Consider the following 23,446-nt stretch of genomic DNA (forward strand, 5'->3'; position numbering starts at 1 on the left):
TTTGTTTATAGCCTAATATTAGCTTTTTACTTCAGCGATTTAACTGACGCTTTGAAAATCACAAAAGTGGTGTTCATCTGTGTAGATTCTCTTGCTGAACAAAATGTGTAAGTTTCATAAACTTGTGTTCGCCACAGATTGTTAACGAACACACTTCAGAGAGTAGGTTAACGATATATTTTCTTTAATCGAATTGTTGTTTTCCCTCCGATGTCCCCAGTTTGGTCACGATATTATCAGCCCTGTCAATCAGTTGGGAAAAATCAGTCATTAACCCACTCTCTGAATCTGAAGTGTGTTCTTTCATTTTCTGGAGGCATTTCCTCATCAGAAGTCATATGACATAGATATGTTGGGTTTTAGTGTTTTTCTCCATAAAACTCCCATTGACTTCAATACAGCTGTAACAATAGTCTGGCACCAAGATGTAATGACTCTTCCTTCTTTTTTAGGTTCCTTGGTAGTATCAAAGAAGTGGTAGTGGGAAGTTCCCGTCTTCCTGAACTATGTCAGGAAGTTAGCAGTTCAAAGAACTAAGGGATATTTTAAGGCGGCCTGTAAAACAAACATGTCTATGTAATATCCTTTAAGAGACTCGCTACTTTCAAGGGGGGCTGGCATTTATTGAGATTTATTAAAGTGTAAGTTTATTTTAAAGAGCATCTGTTTCAAAAAATCATTATTAGTGGGTTACTGATACAGTTGGCTCAAGTTATTGCACAATATCAGCTTCGTATCAGCTAATGATTAATAAGAAATGTCAGTACAGAAAGGCTTCAGGTATGTTTGAGGTATTTTAAGAAGAATGTCTCCATTACATTGTTTGTCCACCAGAGAGCACAGGTTACTTTGTGATTGTAAAATGTCCTTCTCAGTACGCATGTCAGTCACAACTCTTTCCTCACCAAATCTAGGTGTTTCTTAATGAAACTGTTATGGTTGACATTTTTAAACAATATATATAATCTGACATCTTCTTACTGGATATTTTTACCTTTCAATTATGGACATCAGCCTCAAAAATCCTGTATCTGTCAGGTTCTAGTGAGAGTTTGCTTAAAGAGTCATTTTTGTAATACAAATCAGTAACAGTAAGACAGCCAACAGCAAGCTTAGATATCTTTATTTATTTTCTTTACATTAACTGAAACAAATGATGGGAAAATTAATTCATATCTCTGAGAAGGTTCCACTAAAAACTGAAAGACAAAAATGTATCCCTGATAGCGGGGTCTCTGCTCAGACCGGACCCCGTGTCCCTTCACCGAAGCCAAGAAAACAAACAGCTCACATAGAAACACACACTTCACAGCTGGCATCAGTTAACCCTCATTCATTCACAAAGCTCTGACTGGGATCGCCAACACCCTTCATCAACAGGACCAACTGTCATACTGCCATTCCAGTAGGACTGGTTCCAGTAAGGCCAGTAGATTACTCTTACAATAGGTTTAATTAATTTGGGTTTCAAACGTCAAATTATGCAAATCTACAAAATCTCTTATTTTGAAACTACTGGCCTTACATGAAGGTTGTCGATCACCCCACAGCACCAAACGATTTCTTCCCATTTTATATTTTGTATAATCACTTAGTGCATTGCTCAAGGTTTCCTGAGAATAGTTGCAGCACAAAAAAAATCTAAGGCAACTTCATCCCAATATATATATATATATATTATATTGACTATATAACTCTGTACATTAAGCAGGAGGAAGAGTATTCAACGTATGTGGGTTTTAAAGAAGTATTTCAATCACAATCTTAAATCGTACTGAGTGAGTTAATGGACTAGATATCAAAGGTCAGACGAAAAGGCTTGAAGCTCTCAAATATCATAGTGCAAATAAACTGGAAATAAAAAATGATTTACTAAAGGAGCGGATAGTGCACACAAGGCCAGACCAGCGCGACTGCTACACCAGGTCCTGACTACATGGGTTTTGAAAGAATTTGAAATAAAAAGACAACTGCTGTCACTTAAAGCCATTAATGATTGCATTACACCCTGCAAAAGGCCTTAATGCGCTGGTCCAGGTAAAGCATGGCAAAGCTAAAAAGGTTTTTGGTCGAAGATAGATTAACTCAAAAGATAATGGCCCCTTTAGACACAGCGGTGGCTGATCTATAAGAACTGCCATGCAATAACACGTGATACAGTACTATACATGTGGAATTAACAACAGAGAAGCATGCTGAAAACGTCAAACAGCAAAGTCATGTTGTGTTCCGGTTACACCGAAGGTTTTAAACCCCCTGACTTCTTCTTCTTTGCTCTGTTCCCTTCTCTCAACCCCAGAGGATGGAATGTGCCTGTAATTATTGCAGTACCTGACGGGGTTAAATGTGCAAAGAATGCATTCGAGGAAGAATCGCCAAAAGAAGACACGCAGCCCGTTAAAAAGGCGTTCAGGTATATGGAGACGTTGAGCCAAAAATCTTTAGCGCAATGCAGCTTCTTGCAAGACTGTGATCTGTGCCCTACCCTGGATTTGGTCTCACAAAAGAGTTTCAGCAGAAGAGTCTTAATAAATAACAATAAATAAATAAGTACAGAAAAAAGGGGCAAGTCATTTCATTCACCCCCCCATAACATGCCCCTTTTCTATTTTTTTTTTTTTTTTTTTTTTCAAACAAGGAACTCAAAACGAGTGCATTGGAAGACTGAAATCCACAGCCTTTGGGAAAAAGAAGAATTGTCTTCAACACAATCAACTCATAGACCCAGACTTTGTCTCTTTTGGTCAGGCATTTAACGCAGAGCTCTACGGCTCTGAAACACTCAAACATGGAAGCAGATTCTTTCTCATGGCTATCAAAACAGTTGGGATGCATCTTCTCGACAAACCCAACATTGGCTACAAGTCACCTCTCCTCTCCTCACCTCACCTGTTAACTTAGGATTTAAGAGAACAGTTCAACTAAAATCTTTGGTTTAAGCACCAAATCAAAGAAAAGATTCTACCACAAACAAGAAAAGACACAAAGAACATTATTGCTTACAATGTACAGAAAAAGATGGATTCATTAGACTGCATTTCCACTGATAACCACCAGAGGACAGTGGCCACACAAACTCATTCTTGTGATATAGGTGATATGACTTCTGAATTGCACCTGAATCAATACATTTATATTGTAACTAAAATATACATCTTCAAAAATCCCTAAATGTCGCAGCTCTGGATTTTAGTTTGCATAGTGAAAAGCATCCCGCTAACCACACACTCAACACACACACTTCCAGCTAGAAAAGTCAAATCAAACAGCTCAAACCTGAAACACATAAAAATAAACAAACGAGAAATAAAAGTTAAAAGACGAATTAAATCAAAAGCCAAGAGCAAGAAGACAAACATTTAAAATATCTCAGAAAACCCGTTTTCCATTTTTTTCTTTTTATCATTTAGTTGTTTCTTTTTTAAGCGCTCTCTATATGGGAGCAGCAGGTCATTAGTCCAGCCACCTGAGTGAGATTTTTTTTTGTGGATGCTTTACCACACAGACACACATGTATACACACACACACACACACTCACACAGACACACACTCTTCACTATTCCTCTTCCTCCGCTTCCTCTTCTCCGATTTCCTCTTCCATTTCGTCAGGCCATTGGTCCCGCTGCGAAGCCGGCGAGTGGGTTCCTCCTGGATCTTCTCCGTCTGCCTCTCGGCTCCCTCGCAGCTCCAGACCTCGCAGGAAGAGCTCAGGGTAACTGGCCAGCCTGTGAGGCCCAAGTTGAGCCAAAGCCTGAAGGGCGAGAGACCGCTCCCTCTCCCTCTCGATGTCGCCTTGAAACATCAGCTGAGGGCCGGACCCGCTCCCACCATCCAGCACCTGGTGAGGGAGGAACGCCGAGGAGTGGGCCTGTAAAGCCAGAGCCTCCAGATGGTTGGAGTGCTCCCTCATGTTGCCATCCCCTCTCCCATCCTCCCCGTGCTCAGGCCCACGTCTGGGCCGGCGTGTGCGCAGCTCCAGGCAGCTGTGTCCCTTGCGGTGACGCTGGAGGTGGTCCTCTCGGGCGAAGGCCTTGTGGCAGAGCGGGCACTCGAAGGGCCTTGCTCCGCTGTGGAGGGACAGGTGGTTTTTGAGGTCGTAAGAGTGGAGAAACCGGGCAGTGCAGTGCGGGCAGGGGTAGGGGCGCTCGCCTGTGTGTTTCCTCATGTGGATCTTCAACTTATCATTTCTAATCAAGAGAAAGATGAGGAATGAAGAAGCAGGAAGGGAAGAGAGAGAGGAGCAAAACATTATTAAAAGACTCGCAATACATCAAACCATTTTGTTTTGTGCATATTAGATGTAAGAGGTTCCCGTACCGAGTGAAACGGACTCCACAGGCAGAGCACTGGAAGGGCTTCTCTCCAGTGTGTGTCCTCATGTGTCGGGGCAGTTTTCCCGCTCCATGGATGATCTTCTGACAAACAGGGCACTGCTGGGGCGTCTGAGACTTCCTCTTTCTCCCACCTCCCGCTGCTGACGCCGCCCCTCCTCGATCAGCTACAGAGGTAGGTATGGAGGTGCTTCCCATCAGGATACCATCGTCGCCAAAACCTTCCATGTCATCTTCCTCTGACAGCTTGTCATTCAAAGGCGGAACAGGAGGCGGGTGGGCTATACGGGGCCGCTCAGGGAGCCAGTGGAGGAGCCCTCCATTTGGTGTGGCCCCTCTCCCTGGCTCTCTGATCGCCCTTGGATCTCCGTTCTGCCCAGATTTGTGGCGAAGCTCCTCTGGCTCTGGGCTGGGTGGCTGAGTGGACGGCAGGGAGCGGAAGCTGTCGGATGCAGGTGACGGGTGCGAAATGGGAGAAGCAGGTGAGGGGTTCAAAGCCGATGAGTCGATGTGATGTGACCCAAGTTTTTTCACCCTCTTTCTGTCCGTTTTTCTTCGGGACCCTTTCATTATCCTGCTCTCTTCTTGCGCAATCCTCTCAGCAGCTGTGTGTTGGGCTCTCTGCTGCTCTGCTGTCTCCCCCTCTGCCTCCGCTGTCTCCCCCAGGATGTCTCTGCATGCGTCAGCCACACACTGGATGCCCAAAAGCTGAGCCCCTCTCAGCACATCCCTCATCCCAGAGCTGGGAATGGTCAGGGTGGCAGTGTAGGCGAACTCCAGCAGGGCATCCAGGGCGTCCGGTGCCACGCAGTCCAGCTGGCACACGTTGAAACCTCCTCCACCCTCGCCGCCCCCCTCCTCTGCCCCGAACAGCTGGCGGAAGTAGAGACTGACCGCGGCCATGACTGAGCGGTGTGTCGGGTAGCGTGCCCCGCGGGACGTCAGAGTGAGGTCACAGAGGAGCCCCGCCCTCCTCTGGTCATTCAGGTGGGACAAGAGCTCATTGCTGTGCTCCGGGAAGGGGATCCCAATCAGACCGTCCTCTCCTGGAGACATTGCCACCTGCATGAAGAGGAGAAAATCAGGTAAGAGGACAGCCTGAAATATGTACCTGACACAATCGTCCTTTAATGTGAATAAAATCAGATTCTTTTCCTTCTATCGCTTCTGTAAAGAGCCTCGTGAACACTTAAAAGTACCTAAAAGTAAATGTCCAATAGCGTGACCGACACAAGGAGTTTCTTTCACGTGAGGGACAATTTAAACCAGGCTTAGCAACAACTCTCTCCGTTATCCTCACCCTCCCCAACCCCTGTACTCTCTCTCTCCCTCTCTCTCCAGATTACTAAATCAGGAGGCAGCGATTTTGGCCAGTGAGATGGGGGTTGGGGCATCCGAGGACGAATGCGATGAGATGACAGAGCCAGCAGGAGAGGCAAAATACAACAGCGAGGAGAAGAAGAAATAATCATTAGAGCGGAGAGAGAGAGTGCGCAAGGGATAAAACCAAATGTTCGATAACAGTGACGTGGAAAGGATGCAGGATTATGCAATGTGCTGTAGGTGCTGTAACGAGAGGCAGTAGGTTAATTCCCGTGTGAAACCTTTATAGCATTAGCCGTTTGATTAAAATACCTGGAGAAGAAAGACGGACTAATGGGGGAGAGAGAGACGAAAGAAACGCAAGCGAGGGAGAGGAAGTGACAAGACTAGAGTGGGTGAAAGGGGGGAGTACCAATGAAAGAATGAGGAAGGAAAAAACAGCAAGAGAAGAATTACAACCTTTATGAGGCCTAGTTTAAAAGTACATCACTCGCAAACTTGATCTGCAACATAAAGTTTACAGCCAGTTACTAAATTTCATTTATTTCAGTCCTCTCTTTGTCTTTTTTTTTATGTTTACCAGTGAGTTTAAAGGTAAAATGTTGCAATGCAAGTCACATAAGGCCAACAAGTTTCTTTATTTCCCTTTGTGAGACATAACGAGGTCTGTGGTAATAAGACCCAACAACTCCCTTCTTTGGCTCCCAGAGCTCGCACCTCACCCTGTCCACACTATACCTGCTCAACAATATCTCGAACACACCTGAGCAGACCAGATTTTCCACAAACAACTCACCCTCCAGATCTCACTCCCCCCCCCCTCCCTGCCCTTCATATCCCTCCCATAGCAACTGGCAGCCCCCTGGCCATCCAATAACAGTGTTCACACAGTGCCCAGAGGGCTCTTCACAACGACACTGCATCCACCTGACTAACCTGCTCCAAAACACACCCTATTAAATACACAGGAGCACACACAGATACACATTGCGTGCCAATCTGTGGCCCCCCCCACCCACCATTGTTCTAGTTAACCAGTTATGTGACGATCGCGATGCCACCCCATTTAAAACACGTATAAATGTACTCTACCCATCCAACAACAAACAAAAAGTACAAGTACAACCAATTGAATAAATTCCTCACAAGAACTTGCCAGCCTTTTTCAAATAGATATCAAACGTTCCCTTTCTGAGTGCCAAGATGCCTCAAATGTTAAACCTACCTTCCCCATCTTCAATGGCATGGGCACAGTCAGCTGGAGTCGAGGCAGCGTGTGTCTTTTGGCATCCATCTTTTCGCTCTTTACAACTCTTCTCCCTGGCTTTCCTTCTCTCTCTCTTTGAAAACCACTGTCTTTCTTCCTACTTCCGTCTACCCCTCAGATGTGTAACTTAAAGGTCTGATCTCGCCGTCAGAAGTCGGGGTTAAGCGTTCATCCTTGGGGATGTCTACCTCTTTCGCACATTCTGACGCTCACTCTCCTTCCTGTTGTATCAAAAGAGGGTGCAAGTGACGAAGGCAGATTCAGAGATACCCCTCCCCCCCCCCTAAGGTCGCCCACGTGCCCCCCTCGCTCCATAACCCAACGGCCCATTTTCCGAACACTTTCCGATAAACACGATCTCGTCGTCGACCTCTCCCCGTTCAGCAAGAAGCCAACAGGTAGACGGGGTGTAGTGTATCAAAGGTTACAGCAGGACTGTTGATGATGTAGAACAAACAACCTTCAGAGTTCAGACCACACATTAATTGAACTGGTTTGGCAGGAAGGAAACCAGCACATTCAACCAAAACACCTCAGAAACACCTTCTTTTTTTTTTTTCATTCAACCCAATGTCAAAATGAACAATCATGTAAGAAATCATATTGGCATTATGAGTCATATTACACCCAAAAACAAACATTCAGGTAGGTGCAGTATGAGAGTTTAACCATATTACATCTGCCACAAAGACAAACTGGGGCAGAAAGCTCTTCCTTTGAAAGAGCCACTTATTGCTCGTCATAAAATAAAACCAAGGCCTCTATAACAGATATTTACTTCTATTTTTCAAAACAAAAAGCATTTTCAGAAGAATTATCTCTTCAACTCATGGCGACAAGGACGGCATGTGTACTCGCTGATACAGACGAGTGAGGAAGTGGAGGGGCACGTTTGCTTTGTTCCTCACATATACATACACATATTTTATTTAATTTTCCACCACACTAGAGCAACTATGTTTTATAATGGATCAATCATTCAAGCCATTTTTCATAATAACATGACTGTAAAGTGATTATCTTTTGGTTTTGGATGTTGGGTTGGATGAAAATAGACATCTGAAGACGTCAGCTTCTGCTTTAGCGCATTTTTCACTTTTGTCTTTAATCAAGAAAATAATCTGTAGATTCACTTTTAGTTGCAGCCCTACAGCGTCATGGTTGGAAAAGAAATCCCACTGGAAACTCACCACCGAAGCCTCTGTAGGACAAAGTGTAAATGCATCTCTTGACCTTGCTTGTGCACAGTTTGTCTCTTTGTAAGTCGACACGATAACAGACCTCAATGTCATATTTAAGGATCACCATCCAAAGCAATCATTGATTAAATACATCCACAGGAAAACAGGATTGCAGCCTATAATTATCGCGCACATAAATACACAGTAATCATGATTTGCCCAGTTTCTGAATAGCGGTCAATAAGCGAAAAATCACTAAAACACAGAAACCAGAAAACTTGAGCAAAGCAGTGCAGCAAAAGCGAGACACAAAGGGGTTTTAGGAGGAGCACACAACAACGCACGTTAAATTTCCGGCGCAGGGGAGAGAAAAAAAAAAAGCATCATGGGTGGTTGGTGGTTCGAGCTTGTTATTTTAGGCATATTCCTTAGAACACAGACGTGTTCGGAAAATAGCAAGATTGCAGAGAAGTTGCAATGATTCCCATCAATTTTCTGTCTGTCTGTGAGTCACTTAATACTGACACATCATGACATGCACAACCGCTCTCACACACACACACACTGTTCATATCCCCCCTTCTCGTTCCTTTTCACCTTGTTTCTGTTTTTTACTGCTAACCAAGGACATGTCTGCATAAGTTGCTGAATCTTGCAACACATTGTAACTAATGTTAAAACAGCCCACAGGCAGATACCACAAACACACTTTGTCTTGCAAACAAAATAATGATGTTGGCTCACAAGCACGTGTTAAACCATTATCGTAAAGCATAATTACTGTCATTGTAGGTTTATTCATGTTAATTAGGGTTCACTAGCTTAAAGTCAAATAACTGATATCACTGTTTGCCTTTAGGTGTGTCATTTATTACCACTGTTAGTCTTTCCAAAACATGAAACCACAAGAAAAACACTCACTGAAAAGTCGTTTATCTCTCAAAAAAAGTGCCCTCTTGTCATTTTTTTTAATGCATTTAACGCTACAGATCTTATCCTTCCAACAATAGTCGCTTATCTCTTTCTTTGTTTTTTGCTCTCACCTCCCACTCCTTTGTCGACGGTGGAGGAATTCAACCTCCTCTGCAACTCTACGGTTTCCTCATCCCTCACTTTCATTATGTGCACACTCTTCCTCTCTCTTAACGACGAGGATGTATTTGCCACTATAAACAACAGTGATGACACTTGGAGGTTTTTAATCATTGTGTGTTTATCTTACTACCGGGCCAAGTGTAGTCAACCTAAAGCTACAACTAAGTTTTTACGATCCGACTGTGAAACTGATAAAAAAAAATCAAATGAAATGTGTTTAGAAGAGAATCCACCGAGTATTCATTTTAGTGAAAAAGAAATGGAAACTTAAATCCACCATTACTGTCCACTACCATGGCTCTGTGTCACTCCTGTAGAAAAAAAAAGAAAGAAAAAAAAAAAATTCTGTGTGTGGGCCAGGAAAATGACAGGATTGACCGAACCTGCACACAGAGATTTATTCTTCAGTATAAAAGCAGAATCCATCGACTATATCGTGAAATCCTTCTGCACACGCTCGGAGTGTGTGATGACTGGAACTAGAACTGTTGGTATTATTTTTATGGGTCTTATTTTCCGTTAAAGGCTGTAAGTTTTCCCAGTCCACCTCAATTATATCAGGCTCCAGCGCTAAGGGGGAAAATATGACTTTATACTATTCACAGAAAACTGTGGCTGAGAGGGAGAAGGAGAAATGCTTTTATAAATTCTGATGTCAGATGTTTTCCAAAGTGCGTGTACGTGTGTGTGTGTGTGTGTGTGTGTGTGTGTGTGTGTGTGTGTGTGTGTGCGCTTGTGTGTGTGTTGGTTAATGTGAGCCTGTATGGTTGGTTGCATGTGTTGTGCTCTCAGTACTTTCAGTACTTAAATAAGTGAAGGGGAAGAATATGGATAGTTCTTTTACAAAGTCGTACATTAAAGCTAAATGTGAAAGGTCGATGGGTGAAAGACAATAATTAGCAACAATTGTTTTATGTCCAAATGTTGTTACATAAAATGCCTGTATGGGGATGAGTTTTTAACCACTGCAGCAGCTCAAATGCAAAACAAAATAAACTGAAACCCTCACAAGTAAGGAGCAAGTGAAACGCTTCATGCACACACACTCCAACACAGTCACACACACATAATCCGTTTTCATTCGGACAAAACCCAGTACTAGAGAGGTTATTCGCAACCACAATATAACAAATCCTGATGCTAAACTACGACTGCGCCAGAGAAACTGAAAAACAAAGCGGCCAAACACACGGAAAGTAAGATTCAAGCTCATACCGTTTCTCCTCCACACACTCGTCTTCCTCTCACCACTTCTCTTCTCTGTGTGACAGATTTTAAGGGGGTTAGGAAAGACAAAAAAAAAGTTTTCACCCTCTTTGCACCTCACTTATTTGGGGTAGCGAGTGGAGCATGTGGTACTGGGACACCTTCTCTGAGGAAGAGTAGGGGAGGAGGAAACGGGGGGGGATGAGAAGAGATGAGAGTGCACGCATGTCTGCCAAACCAAAGCTGCACTCAGCCCAGCAGAGCACTCTCTCAGGACTATCTGAGTGCTAAACATTTAAGCAACAAATACACCCAGAAATACTGGCAACACATCCAGGACTTCTAATAATACAGCTCCACCTCTGCCGGGAGATAAAAACACCACCCATCCTGAGTCCCAACTGAACATTTGCATCCCACCAGCAGATATAAAAACAGGGAGAATTTGAATCGGCATTTGAATTTGTCAAAGGCAAGACTTGAGATCTTGATAATTAGAGCGATTGCACCCGGCCATGACTGGACTTAAGGAGGAATTTATTTAAAAAAGAGAAGTCCAGAGAGCTGACGTTACTCAGCACAAGTTTGTTCTGTCTTTTAGTCAAGAAAGACACTGCAGCCAAGCCCTCCTCTGTCCTTACTGTAACTGGGGCATTATGGTGTGTGTGTGTACGTGTGTGTGTGTGGACGCATGCGCACATTGTGGTCTTAGAACACATTACATTATTCATTTGGCTGGCAGAGCAGAGGCCCTTATCCCCTCGCCCTACCACACCACAAACACTCCACTGTGAGAGCTATAACAGCGGCCAGTTTGCATGCGAGACCTGAACGCCAATGTGAATCTGCTGGAGGATTATCAGCTTATCAGCACATGGGACAAGACATTTGGGTGTACATATAGGCTCTGCCCTGCAACATCCACCACCTTGTAACCTGAAGTTAATGTATATAAAATTGTCTTTTCGCAGAAATGAACCCTTTTTTGTAACAGGTAGGCAACACCGACGTCAAATATCAAAAATTTCCCAATCATTTTTAAATAAACGGCTTCAAAATTGTATTTGAGAATATTTGGGGGGCGGCTTTTTAGAGGATATCTGCTCACAAGGCAGTTTGAAAGAATAAGACGTCATTTCACTCAACCTAAAGGTGCACTATGTGGTTTTGGGGAAGACATTTTAATCAGAAGAGAAAGATCTTTATCGACTGATTTTTTTTATGCCTAAACAAACTAAGTAAACAAACTCTCTTTGTTTTCATGACTGAATTAACTGAATAAACAAACTGACCTTAAAGGACAACACAATTTCATACTGTTTTACTTTGTTTATATTTGGCGGACCCTGCCACCTATGTAGCTTCAAACAGTGTACTTGGGACCTTATTTTCCTCCGAGAACAGCTCGTTTATTCAGTAAGGAAAAAATAAATATTTCTGAGTTTGTATTATTACTTCATTACTATTGTAAATATTAAAATTCAGTTTGAATTTCTTCTGAGAAACTACATAATGCCACTTTAAACGGCAGCAGAGAACAATATTATTTTACTGTAATTTAGCCTTTAAGAAAATAAATAAACAGAATGTATGCACTAAATTCCTTTGTGATATCTCGCTTTTTATTACACTATATTACTGTATATTGAAATATTTCACTAGTGTACATGCAGCCCAACATACCATCACCCTTGTTTTTTAATCTCAATATAACAACTAAAGTTATGCAAACTTGAAAACTTCCTGTCAATGTTGCTCGCTAGGCTCCATGTTTTAAGTTTTTCAAGTGAGTATGACACTTTTTTTTTTTTAATTCTTTGGTAAAAGCTTTTTGATTCTGACCACTCTGAAACCGATGATTCAAGCTCATACCAAAATGATTTCCCTCTGAAAGTGAAAAAAAGACTTGTCTATTTCAAGTGCCTTATTTTCCCTGAAATGAGTTTAATTTACGACATTTCTGCCACCGTTAAAGAGAGAGGAGGGAGCAACAGTAGCAGGAAGAGAAATCAATCTGAGGTTGGAAAGAGGAAAACGGTACGAGATTTGAGAAGAGACAACAAAAGGAACATGAGGGAGGTATGTTTTCTAAAATCACACATGTTCTTAGAAATCACACAAGAGAAAAGGAGGGTATGGAGGAGGAGAAACACATGAGAGTGAGTGAAGGGGGAGTGGGTGTCGAGATACTCTGAAAGATAAAGCACAGGAGAGAGGGGAGGTTAAGACAGGAAAATCTAGTCCCGGCCTCGAACAATCTGTGTTAGCGAGGAGACATGAAACAAGAGTAGAGAGAGTTAAGTTACAAGGGGAGAGGAAGGGGGAGACAGAAGAAGAGAAGGGAGAGGAGCAGTGACGACTAGGAGATAAACAGAGCGTTCGAGCGAGAGGTGAACACATGCACGCAGCCACAGGAAGTAGCAAGAGAGTCCTTGCAGGTGTGTGTGTGTTTGTGTGGGTGTGTGTGCAGATGTCTGAGGGAGAGATGTGGTAGCAGCCACCTCTATCATTAGCATCACCAAAAGGGAGTTTTGCCTGAAGATGGAGAACACACACAGATGTGAGAGAAACGGCATGCTGACGGAGTGGTTTCACACTTTATTCACCCTCTGTGTTCGCTCTTTATCTGGTCAGCAGTTTCTAGCCCCAAAACACTCCACAACTGTGTGTGTGAACACTAGAGCATCAAGGTGTGTGGGCGAATCACGTACCGCTTGCTGCATCAATTAATATGCAAGAGCAGGATAGAAACTTTATTGTAGTGCATGCGGTTTTAATGACGTCTGTGTGCCTGATGAGCTAATTTGAGTTGATGAAGTTGAGGAACGTTTCCTCTCAGAGTGCAACACTGCATGTGAAAAACTGTATTGAAAACAATGAAAGGGTGAAAAAGGTGTCATTACAGTCAAACATACAGTAATTTATCAACTGTAACTCAACGGGGGTGTTTGAACAAGTTGATCCGTACAAACCGTTGAACCGTGCAGGGGTTAATTGCAAAGGTGAGCATCAGATGCTGTGACTCGGGTCAAAATCCTACTTTTTTTTTATACTGAGAGTAAACAAAATGGATCCTTTTTACATACATATGTTGAGTGAATCATTTCTTAAAAGATTAAACTGGAGAATATTCACATTACTGTGCAGTAGAAATGTTCATTTGCATCACGAAAGTCACTTTTCAGTCAGACTTTCCGTTGGGGCCAATTTCAGATTCCTTCGAAATCTGTGCTAAGAAACCAAAAGCAGTAACGTACCATGTGTATTTTAAAAACATCTATTATTATTTAATTTAAGAATTTGGAGGCACATTTGTCTGTTTGTCTCATAGACGGTGAATACAAGAAACAGTGTTTAAGTATTGTAAAAATAAAAATAAAGCCACATTCTCATATATATGTGTGTTTTAAATAAGTAGTTACAAAGCAAAGACTTATTTTTTTTTTACATTTATATTTTGAATGATTTATTTAAAGGAATAGACAATGTTACATTAGCATATGAAAAGCATTTTTCATAGTATGAATATTTTCTACAAATCAATAAAATGTGTTCGGTAATTCATAAAACAATATAAATGTACTCACACCCATAAACTTTTTTTTTACGTGGCCTCATTTTCCTTTCCAAGTATATTGTTGTATTCATGTTTTCCAAGATAGAAGCACAAATGTGTATAACTACAGCTTATTCAAAAGCTCTGTGGTCACTTATCACTCAAAATCCCTTTATGAAACTTATAATGTTACGTTTTTTTAAATTCAATTACGTAACTATTTATGTATTTGTATACACAACAGTCTTACACAAGAACACCACACCTGCAGCTGCAGAATGAATCGAACACTCTACATATTCAAAACAACTATTTAAAATTATAAACTTCACGCAAGTAGCTGGAGCAAAAAGCAAAAAAGGTTGTTATATGTCGAAGCTGGAGGAACGATATATTATGCAGCCCGAGTGAAAATGTCTTCAACAAAGGAAAAATGTGACGTAGATGTGACTGTGATTTTTTTGAAAGATATTATGATATGCGATATGATTCACAATTATTGGAAATGATCAATTTGGCATCACAAAATATGAAAGCAGTAACTATGAAGATTTCCAGAAGCGGCAATTGCAGGTGTAATTTTGGAAACCCCCGGCTTCCCAGAGAACCAGTGTCGCCTGTGTGACGTCAGTCAGTTGTCGGCTGGCAGCTTTGCCAAGCCTCCAAAAGCGACAAATTTCATTGTCTGCTGTTATCGGTCTTGTCTTTGTTCGGCCATGAGCGAATAAAGATGAGACAAACAAAACTGTTATGTCGTGTGCGAACCACCTACTCTTTCTGGCCAACCAACCACCGCTGGGTGAACGCATCACTAACTGTGTGCCGCTTGTGGTATTTTCCGGGAAAGTCGCCACCGACACGTTCTCTGACATCTGGAGAACAAGATTTGTAGACCAGGGCATGTCTGCAGCATTACAGTACTTCAAAATGTCACACATTTGACCTCTATCGTAAAGCTTCTGCGATTTGGATATTACTTATTGGGATTTCAATAATATTATGATTAATCGTGCAGGCCTAGAGGCTGCAGAAAACAACATAATCAGTTTTGGAACAAAGCATCTGTTGATAAGAACACTTAATGTTGTGCACATGTTTCTGTGTCTTACATTAAGTTAAGTTGCCACATCACTGGGAGGGTCTCAACAGCTGCTGCTCTCCCACACTATTGACCTCTCATTTTAGGGAAGACATTGCAAAAGCACTGGACACACACACATACACACAGACACACACAGACTCACACACAAACGCACAGAGAGAAAAATGTCGCAAAACTAACTGATCCTGATCAGTTTCCTCTTCCTGTGCTCAGTCAAGATGGTCGACCACTAGAGCAGATGCAGAGATAAATGGAAGACATCCTGACACTGAAATCATGCGAAAAACTCTGAGAGAGATTTAACAAGAAAACAAAGAGAAGAAACAAAAATATTCAGAGAAAAAGACAATTGGAGGACATGAGTGAAAGATGTGTCACCTTCCTGACAGATCAGCTTAACAGCACGGTAACGACACAGACAGGGGAGGAGACTGTTTGATTTACTGTAACTATCCATGAATTATATCAGAACTTAAGAATAACCTCTAGTCCTGCGGTCCAGCTGTCAAGTGCAACACCCACTGCTGTGAGCCAGACAGCGGCACGAGCGCATAAACGATGTCAGACACAAGGTTAAACTAACTGACAACTTCTCGTGATGGACGTCTCTCAGCAGAATGATGATTTTCTCTTTCACAGTGTCGATGTTTGGGGAGCATTTCTTGAGGGAGCGCAGAATCTGATGCATCATATTTCCTTTCTGAAACAATAATAATGTATGTTTTTCAAATAATAACAAAACATAAAGTGATTTTACTTTTCCAAAAGGGATGGGTATGTGAGTGTTTTGGAATAAAAGCCTCCATTTGCAGCTGGAGTTCCCCTCTGAACATCACATATGAAAGGGGTCAGTTTCAACAATGACTCCCTTCGCCTGCTCATGTTTGGGTGTTTATTCTCACTTTCCCTGAAGTGTTGTCTCACTGTACCTATTTATGATAACCGCCCGCTCAATGTGCACAGAAACAATTGCACTGTTACTAGCAGAGCTGAATCATGATCCCTCCTTCAGCCTGTAGCTTTTTTCTCAAGCTGTTTTTTTCTCCGTCTTCTGACTCTTTACAAGAAGGAGAAGAGTCACGGCCACCTGCCGATTGGTTAACGCTGGGCGGCGTGGGCCGCGAGGCTGGTGGTCGAGAGCGAGGGAGGGCTGTCAAATGCTACAGAAACTCATGACTGAAAAGAGGAAATGGCAGATAGAGAACTTCCTCTATTGAAACAGATCGAGTGGGGGCAAGACTCAACCGTGGTAGCAGCAGACTGGATTACGGACACCGTGTAGTCACCCCTGTGCCATTATTGCCTCAATGTGGAGAAGCAACCGCTGTATATGGTGAAAATGTGTCATTTGTGCGGAGGTCAAAGGGATACAGTCATGGTATATGTGTGTTTTTAAATAAAGGGGACTTCCAATCATGAAACCGATAAGTTCCAGCAGGGAAATAATTGGCATGACCCAATCAAAACATCGACTGAAAAATGTTTTTCTTGAGAAGCTAATCCCCTTTTCTTGCATTGGATGACACACCAGTCTGACTGCAGGTGTGTAGTTTCTCCTTTATTTCGCAGGAACATTATCATTAGTTGTTTCTTCCGCACGGCAAAGTCCTGAGAAAAAAAGGTGATATACCTTCAAATATTAGGGCCAAAAGGGGAAACCTTCACATCTTTCAACTCCCATTCTCCCTCCCCCGTTATGTCTCTCTCTCCCCACCTTCCTCCCACTCAGTCGGTTTGCATGAAACTGAAAGACCCGTGTCTGAAAAGGGGGAATTTATATGGGCTTACATGTCCTAATTAAAGCATTTCCTGGAACTGTGTGCATGTATTGTGTACGTGTGTGTGTGTGTGTGTGTCTTTATGTATGTGATGTGTGTGCGTGTGAATGTTCCTCGCCTGACAGACCACTCAAATTCACTTCCTCTCACCCACCAGTTCACGGACACATGGTTGTCACCAGTCATACCCCAGCAAAACCAAGGTCACATGATCTGTCACACCGACTTGCACACACACACACACACACACACAACACAACACAACACAAACACAAGTTACAGAAAAACTCACACTCGACTCAAATGAAGTGTTAATAACTACATGTAACGTATAATCCGCTGTCATGCTCGAACATGACACTCTATCATTCATATAATTTGTGTTTTCAAAATAGAGTTTAGCAGGAATTTGCCTCAAACGACAATTAGCAAATCAGGAAGGGGACAAAGGCAGGTTTGTACTTGTTGTAGCGCTGAAATTGTAATGTTTTAATTAACATGTCATTACTAATTTTATCTTTATGCTGCAGTGTGTTAAAACACTACAAACAGTGAATTAGGTTTGGTTGGAGAAGCTCTTTATGCTTCTATACGTAAATTCTGATCAGGTTTGTCCAGTTAAATTAAAGACTTCAGTGATCTAGATGGTCTTTAGAGCGGGTTGTGTAAGATTTTTATTAAAAGGATACAGTCTTCTCAGTAAGTTGATGAGAATTTGAAGAAAGTAATATTAAAAATATGTATTCCTTGTTTGATGTGTTGTTGTCTGCTGTGTCGTCTTGTTTGAACTCCTAAAACCTGGAGGTAAATTTTAATTTTTTTGAGCCACAGGTTCCCTCTGTTGAGAAGAGCCCAACTGATATACTGGTTGGCTGATATTATTGATAAAATGCTTGAGGTAACTTAAAATTATTTCTCCCTGTGGAGTTTCAGTGCTCTACTGCCATTGTACAATATCCTGCCTCCATTACGTTCATATCTTTTCACACGTGTTGTATGCATAGTTTAGGTGCACCCAGTGACACATTTTAATTTAATTCCTCAACAAATTATGTAAATGATTGTAAACAGGAAAACATTCGTTCAAAGTCAACTGTCTACACACCCAGGTGGTGTTTGTTTAAAATATTTTTATAGGCAAATTTTTTTTTAATCTGACCTGCTGAATATCAGGTGCACTGGTGCGACCAATAAATCTTTTTTTTGGATTATTGTGCGACCAAATTAGTCGCACCCTGGAGCCTTGGAGGGATCATTGTCACAAATGTATGTTTAGTTATTATTTGTGAGGTAAAAACCAACCAAAAAATGTTGTGTTTGTTATTTTAGGCTGTTATGTTCCCTAATACACTACATTGTAAGTCACCAGAATCAAAAATCGAGCTTTGGGTTAGTCCAAAAAACTGTATAATATCCACCATAGATTTACAAATACATATTTTTTTCAGTTGTATTTAAATTGCAGGCTGTTGATGTTGCTGGCATTGGAGAAATGTGTCCTCAGCTAGACAGTAAAGTTTAGCTTGCCATTATACGCACATCAACAAGGCTTTAAAGCTTCTCAGAAGCAGTGCTGCTCTGTCGTTATCACGTACCAAAAACCTATAAATATCACGAGCCCGTTTTAAAAACATGAGTTTATTTTTGGCTTCATTCCCGGGCCATCTTTAAAAGCCGATTGCAGTTATTGAGCGTCTGCAGGCAACAAACTACAGAGGAGTTAACTTCCAGGTTGCTTATAAAATATTTAACTGCTTGACCACTTTATTCAGGTCATATTTTTTCTATGGCCATCCCATAAAAAACAAAGTCCAGTGAGGTCTGACTGTGGTGTAAACTGTGACAGAGGAGAGAGATGTTGCGGTTCTGGTTGATTCGCATCAAGGGAATTAGTCAAGCTCTTTTCTACGTACATGTAGTTCAGTGGTGTTACTCAGACACAGGGTGGGCTGAACTCAGGAACCTCAAGTGATCTCAGTCCGTTTTCGATCATTGAGGAACTGATTTAACATGCGTACATTCATAATCATGTGTCTGTGCAGCTCGAGGGGATGAAGGCAGGTTTATTTAAAAGCTGAAATTTGTCATGTCTCTTTTATTCATCTGTGCATTTAGTTTGGTTTATAACTTAGCTCTTTATGCTAAATGACGTCATCACTTTGACTTTTACTGCACGCCAACAGCAACAAGTTAATGGTTTCAGCTTTTACATAGACTCCTGATTTATCTTCGTGCCTGCAGAGGGTGCTTATTAACATAAAATGTACACAGAACTTTAACGATAACGAGCAAGTACTTTTGAAGATTAAAAAAACATTCACTCAGTGGCTAAGTTGCATTGTGGGTAATGACTGCACCAGGTCTCCAAAAGGAAGAAGAAAGTGTGGAATAAATAAGGCGATATCTCTCACAACTGTCCATAATGAGTCAGATAGTGTTATAGGAGTGCAATGCTAGACCAATGGACTGTTTTTTCAAAATCTGGCGCCTACATTACCCACAATGCAACTTAGCAAAAGGCTTTATACTACTTTCTTCAAATATGCAGCAGTACTCCTCAAGACCTGTAAACACACTTTAAAGTTTCCCTTAAATCTCTTTCACAATTAATCATTTGGTGTATAAAATGTAAAAGGATTGTGAAACACGCTCGTCATCACAATTTCCCAGAGCCCCAAAATGACGCTGCAGCTTTCCCAAACGGACAAACTGATGCTCACATTAACTTCACGCAGCGACTGGCCGGCTGCAGAGGCAACAGAATACTGTAGGCAGGGTTTGAACTTCCTATCAAAAAGTCTTTTAGCATTCTTCACACGACTACTCTCGTGTTCAACCACTGCACTACCATAAATGATTGTGAAAGTCACAAAGTGTGTCTGAAAGTGCGTACCATTGTCTCTACACGTCCTCCTTTTGCTCCACCTTTGAGTGAGGCCATTTGAAACAGGTACCAGCAGCTTTGCCTTGACGTGTACTGCGACATCACTTAGTACCAATAACCTCGTTAGGAGGATAATGAACCCTTCAGATTATCTTTGTCCCATTGCAAGAGAGAGGGACTGATGTTGGGATGTATGGTTGAACATACGACGTGATATAAATTGTGATTCTTACCTCCAGTCCATAAACCCAGGAGAAGATGGCTGCCTGCTTCTTTCTGCCTCCCGCTCGTCTCTCTCCTCTTTAGTTTCTTTGCTCAGAGGTCAGCGGAGGTCATACACCTGAGGGAAAACAAAGGAACAGAAGTGTGAAAAAATAACCTGATTTAATTTGAGCATTATTCATCCCAAAGGGGGGGCTCTGAGTCAGGCATTCACCAAGTATGTGAACAAAGATGGGGGACGTGGTGAGTTGATATCAAGGAAATGAGAAAACGAAGTGCTGACTAATTGAGGCACACGTTGTCTTTTCTTGTGTGAAAGAGGTTACAGCTTGTGGATAATCACACACTCCCACAGGCCATCACATGATGCAACAGATGTAATTCAGGGTGGAGTGGGGGGGTTCTCATAAAAGAAAGACAGAAACCGACCGCTTCCTACTTTGACTTCTTCGGAAAAGAAGTTCTCCAACAGTCAGTGATGGTTGGGAAAGCCCACACACACACACACACACACACACACAAACCCACACACACAGACACAGACACAGACGTCTGAGATGCATGTGATTAACACCATACTGTACAGAAGTGATGGCATTTTGATGATTTTCACAGCTCTCTAAGAAATATTCAATGCAAGCGATGAGAGTCATGGGGTGGAGTGTGTCTGAACTAGAGCTGCAACTAACGATCATTTTAATTAGTGATTCATCTGTCAACCATTTTCTTGATTAATCGATTAGTTGTTTGGTCTATAAAATGTCAGAGAAATGCTGTTCACCGTTTCCCAAAGGCCAAGATGACATCCTCAATTGTCTTGTTTTGTCCGCAACCCAAAAATATTTAGTCTACTGTCATGAAGAGGTAAAGAAACCTTAAAATATTTACGTTTTACAAGCTGAAATCAGGGAATTTGAAAATTTTCGTCTTTGTAACCAGAGTGCATAACTCCGCCACGCCCTCTTTAATTCAATCAAGCCTAATACAATATAAAATAAAACATATTTAAATTCTCTAGGTCGCAATTTTTATTTGGATCCGGATCAAACTGTAATCACTCATAGATATCAGCCGCCTAAATACACCTGATTTTTACATCAAGATCCATCCATTATTACCCTGAGAAATTAACAAAGATGTCGAAGAACAACCCATCTCGCAATGTTAAAAAAAAGTGAGAAAAAACTTCTGGATCCACACCAAAAGTTAACAGGGTCTATTCTGGGAAAAGACACATCCTCCACCCAAGTTACGTGGAAATCCGTTGGGTAGTTTTTGTGTAATCCTGCTGACAACCATAAAACAGACGTCCTCCTTGTTAAAAGGTAGAAATGACTCAAAATGGTTAATCGATTATCAGAATAGTTGACAGCTAATCGATTGATCAACTGTGGTCTGCACCGCAAACTCAAATATACGAGTGTCAGGGAGGACAACACATGTATGAGCTACGAGAGGAGGGCCTGCAGAAAGCAGAGCAGGCTGCAGGTCACATCAGGACGGCACGAACGAGGGATGAAGCACAGATGTCCAATTATGTTGCAGACAAAGTCAGAGCAAACAGAGCTGGCATTAAGAATTTATTTCAAAACCCTGATGGCTCTTCCATGTGTGTGGGGAGCCATCGTTAGAGACGTCCACTCACATGACGACACAAAAGAAAACAAAAAAGGCTCTCCCCAAACTTTCCTTCCTCGCAGACAAGAGGCCTGTAGACGTGTGTGTCAGCCCCTCGAGAGAACAGACAGGTGAGCCAAAAAGAAACCTGCGACAACACCTGAGCCTGGAGGGCACAAGGCATTAACTACCTGCATGGACGGCTAAAGATTTAACCAAACAGGCTGTGCCCAAGACAGGGAAACCAAACCCAAGCCAGTTGAGCTTGTTAGGCCGGTCTGTCAGAGGGGCGAGTCAGCAACACATCTAATGACACACACACACACACACACACACACACACACACACACACACACACAAGCCCACTGGCATGACAGCCCTCCCCACCCATGAGGTAGGCAGCAGCCTGAACCTAACATTACAGCCTGAGCACATCCTATTGTAACACAGGGGAGTGATGGGATTAACATAAAACACTGGGTGCGCCATGGAGAGGATGATGATGGTGATAATGATGACTAACAGACCACTGAAGGGGGGGGATCAGATCCAACACTGCTCCTCTGCGTGCCCACGAGCCGCGGAGAGGCAGGTGATGTGCGTGAGAGCAGGTTAGGTTTTGGATGTCAGCCGGTGTTCTCGGCTATAATTAGCAGCCGAGTGTCCAGAAATGTACCCGCCGACCCCGCTGCCTCCCGCTGCCTCTCTGCCTGCGTCTCACCTGGCGGCCGCGCAAAGACGCACAGATCAAAACAGCGGCTGCAGCACCTGAGACGCGCGTTTCATTTTTTTTTTTTTAAAAAACAAACAAGCGACGATTGAAGCGTTAAAGTAGGGACTACATGTCGACGGGAGTTACCGAATACCCGTGACGTGGATTGTCCTCCTGTGACCCCGATCAGAACCGGGGAGGGAGGGAGGGAGGGAGGTAGGAGGAGGAGGGAGGCTATAGGTTGAGACAAGCCGGTGCTGTCATGGCACAAACAGACGTGTCGCTTAAAGCACATTGAACCTACAGGTGTGTTATAGTTTTCGGTGCAAATGCACGGAGTGTGCTGAAGCAGGTTACCTGAGTGCCGGTGTGTCACCTGTACAGACTCGTCGCCTCCCACCTGACCGGCCTCCACACTTCCTGGATTATTCCGTCCCACCCTGCCGACTTCTTCTTCTACTTCTACTTCTTCTTCTTTTTTTATCCTCCCTGCTCGCGTCTCTTCTTATCCTCCAGGGGGTCGCACCGCTGCTGCCGTCCTGTCAAGCTCGCCCTCCTGGAGGTTTTTCTCCGGGTCGTCCTCTCTGCTCTGCTCTGCTCTGCTCTCCTGTCCTCTCCTCTCTGTGCAGACCGCCGGCTCTCTGCGCTGCTCTGACCCCCCTGTGCGCTGCTGCCTCCGCCGGCCCACTCTGACTCCCTGCTCCTTCTTTCTGAGAACCAGGAAGCGGCTTGCCCTACTTACACCCAGTCGCGGATTGGCTCTGGCAGGGCTGGAGAAGAGACCGCCGGGGTGGGCAGGGCACATGGGGGGGGAGGGAGGGAGGGGGTCCGGCTCTGGTGCGATAGGCCAGCAGCGGTGTCTGTCGCGGCGGGAGGAGAGAGGTGGGCCGGTTTGGAGACCCCGCTGCTCCTCCTCCTCCTCCTCCTCCTCCTCCTCTCCTTTGGGCATCATAGCATAGGTGGGTTGAGCACAGCAGCGGGCAGCGAAAGCGGATTGAAGCATATCTGCTGATACCTGTCAGATGTAAAAGCATTTTCAGACCAATAGTGTCTCCCTCCCCTCCTTCTGTCATGACTCAGCAGTATTCCCAGTGGAGCCAGAGGTGACCACGGATGTTGAGGTGGATGTGAGCCAGCTCCAGACAGGTGCCACATGATTAAACGGGACATA

The 23,446-nt window shown here is 43.0% G+C and overlaps 1 protein-coding gene across 2 annotated transcripts; it reads right to left on the bottom strand.

Moving 5' to 3' along the window:
- Positions 1 to 1,106: 1,106 nt before the first annotated feature.
- Positions 1,107 to 23,004, bottom strand: zbtb7b (zinc finger and BTB domain containing 7B). 2 transcript variants are annotated; one of them, XM_084358180.1, is made up of 4 exons: positions 22,633 to 23,004; positions 19,958 to 20,064; positions 4,319 to 5,394; positions 1,107 to 4,188 (listed from the first exon to the last, which is right to left on the bottom strand). In XM_084358180.1, exons 3-4 carry the CDS (start codon positions 5,386 to 5,388, stop codon positions 3,558 to 3,560), a joined length of 1,701 nt encoding a protein of 566 aa, XP_084214306.1. In that variant the 5' UTR covers positions 5,389 to 5,394; positions 19,958 to 20,064; positions 22,633 to 23,004; the 3' UTR covers positions 1,107 to 3,557. The 2 variants fall into 2 exon arrangements, with proteins under 2 accessions (XP_084214306.1, XP_084214305.1); XM_084358179.1 differs by lacking the exons at positions 19,958 to 20,064; positions 22,633 to 23,004 and adding an exon at positions 6,881 to 6,956.
- Positions 23,005 to 23,446: the final 442 nt, after the last annotated feature.

The sequence above is a fragment of the Pagrus pagrus genome, assembly GCF_965226575.1.
Source record: "Pagrus pagrus genome assembly, chromosome: 7".
Lineage (NCBI taxonomy): Eukaryota > Metazoa > Chordata > Actinopteri > Spariformes > Sparidae > Pagrus > Pagrus pagrus.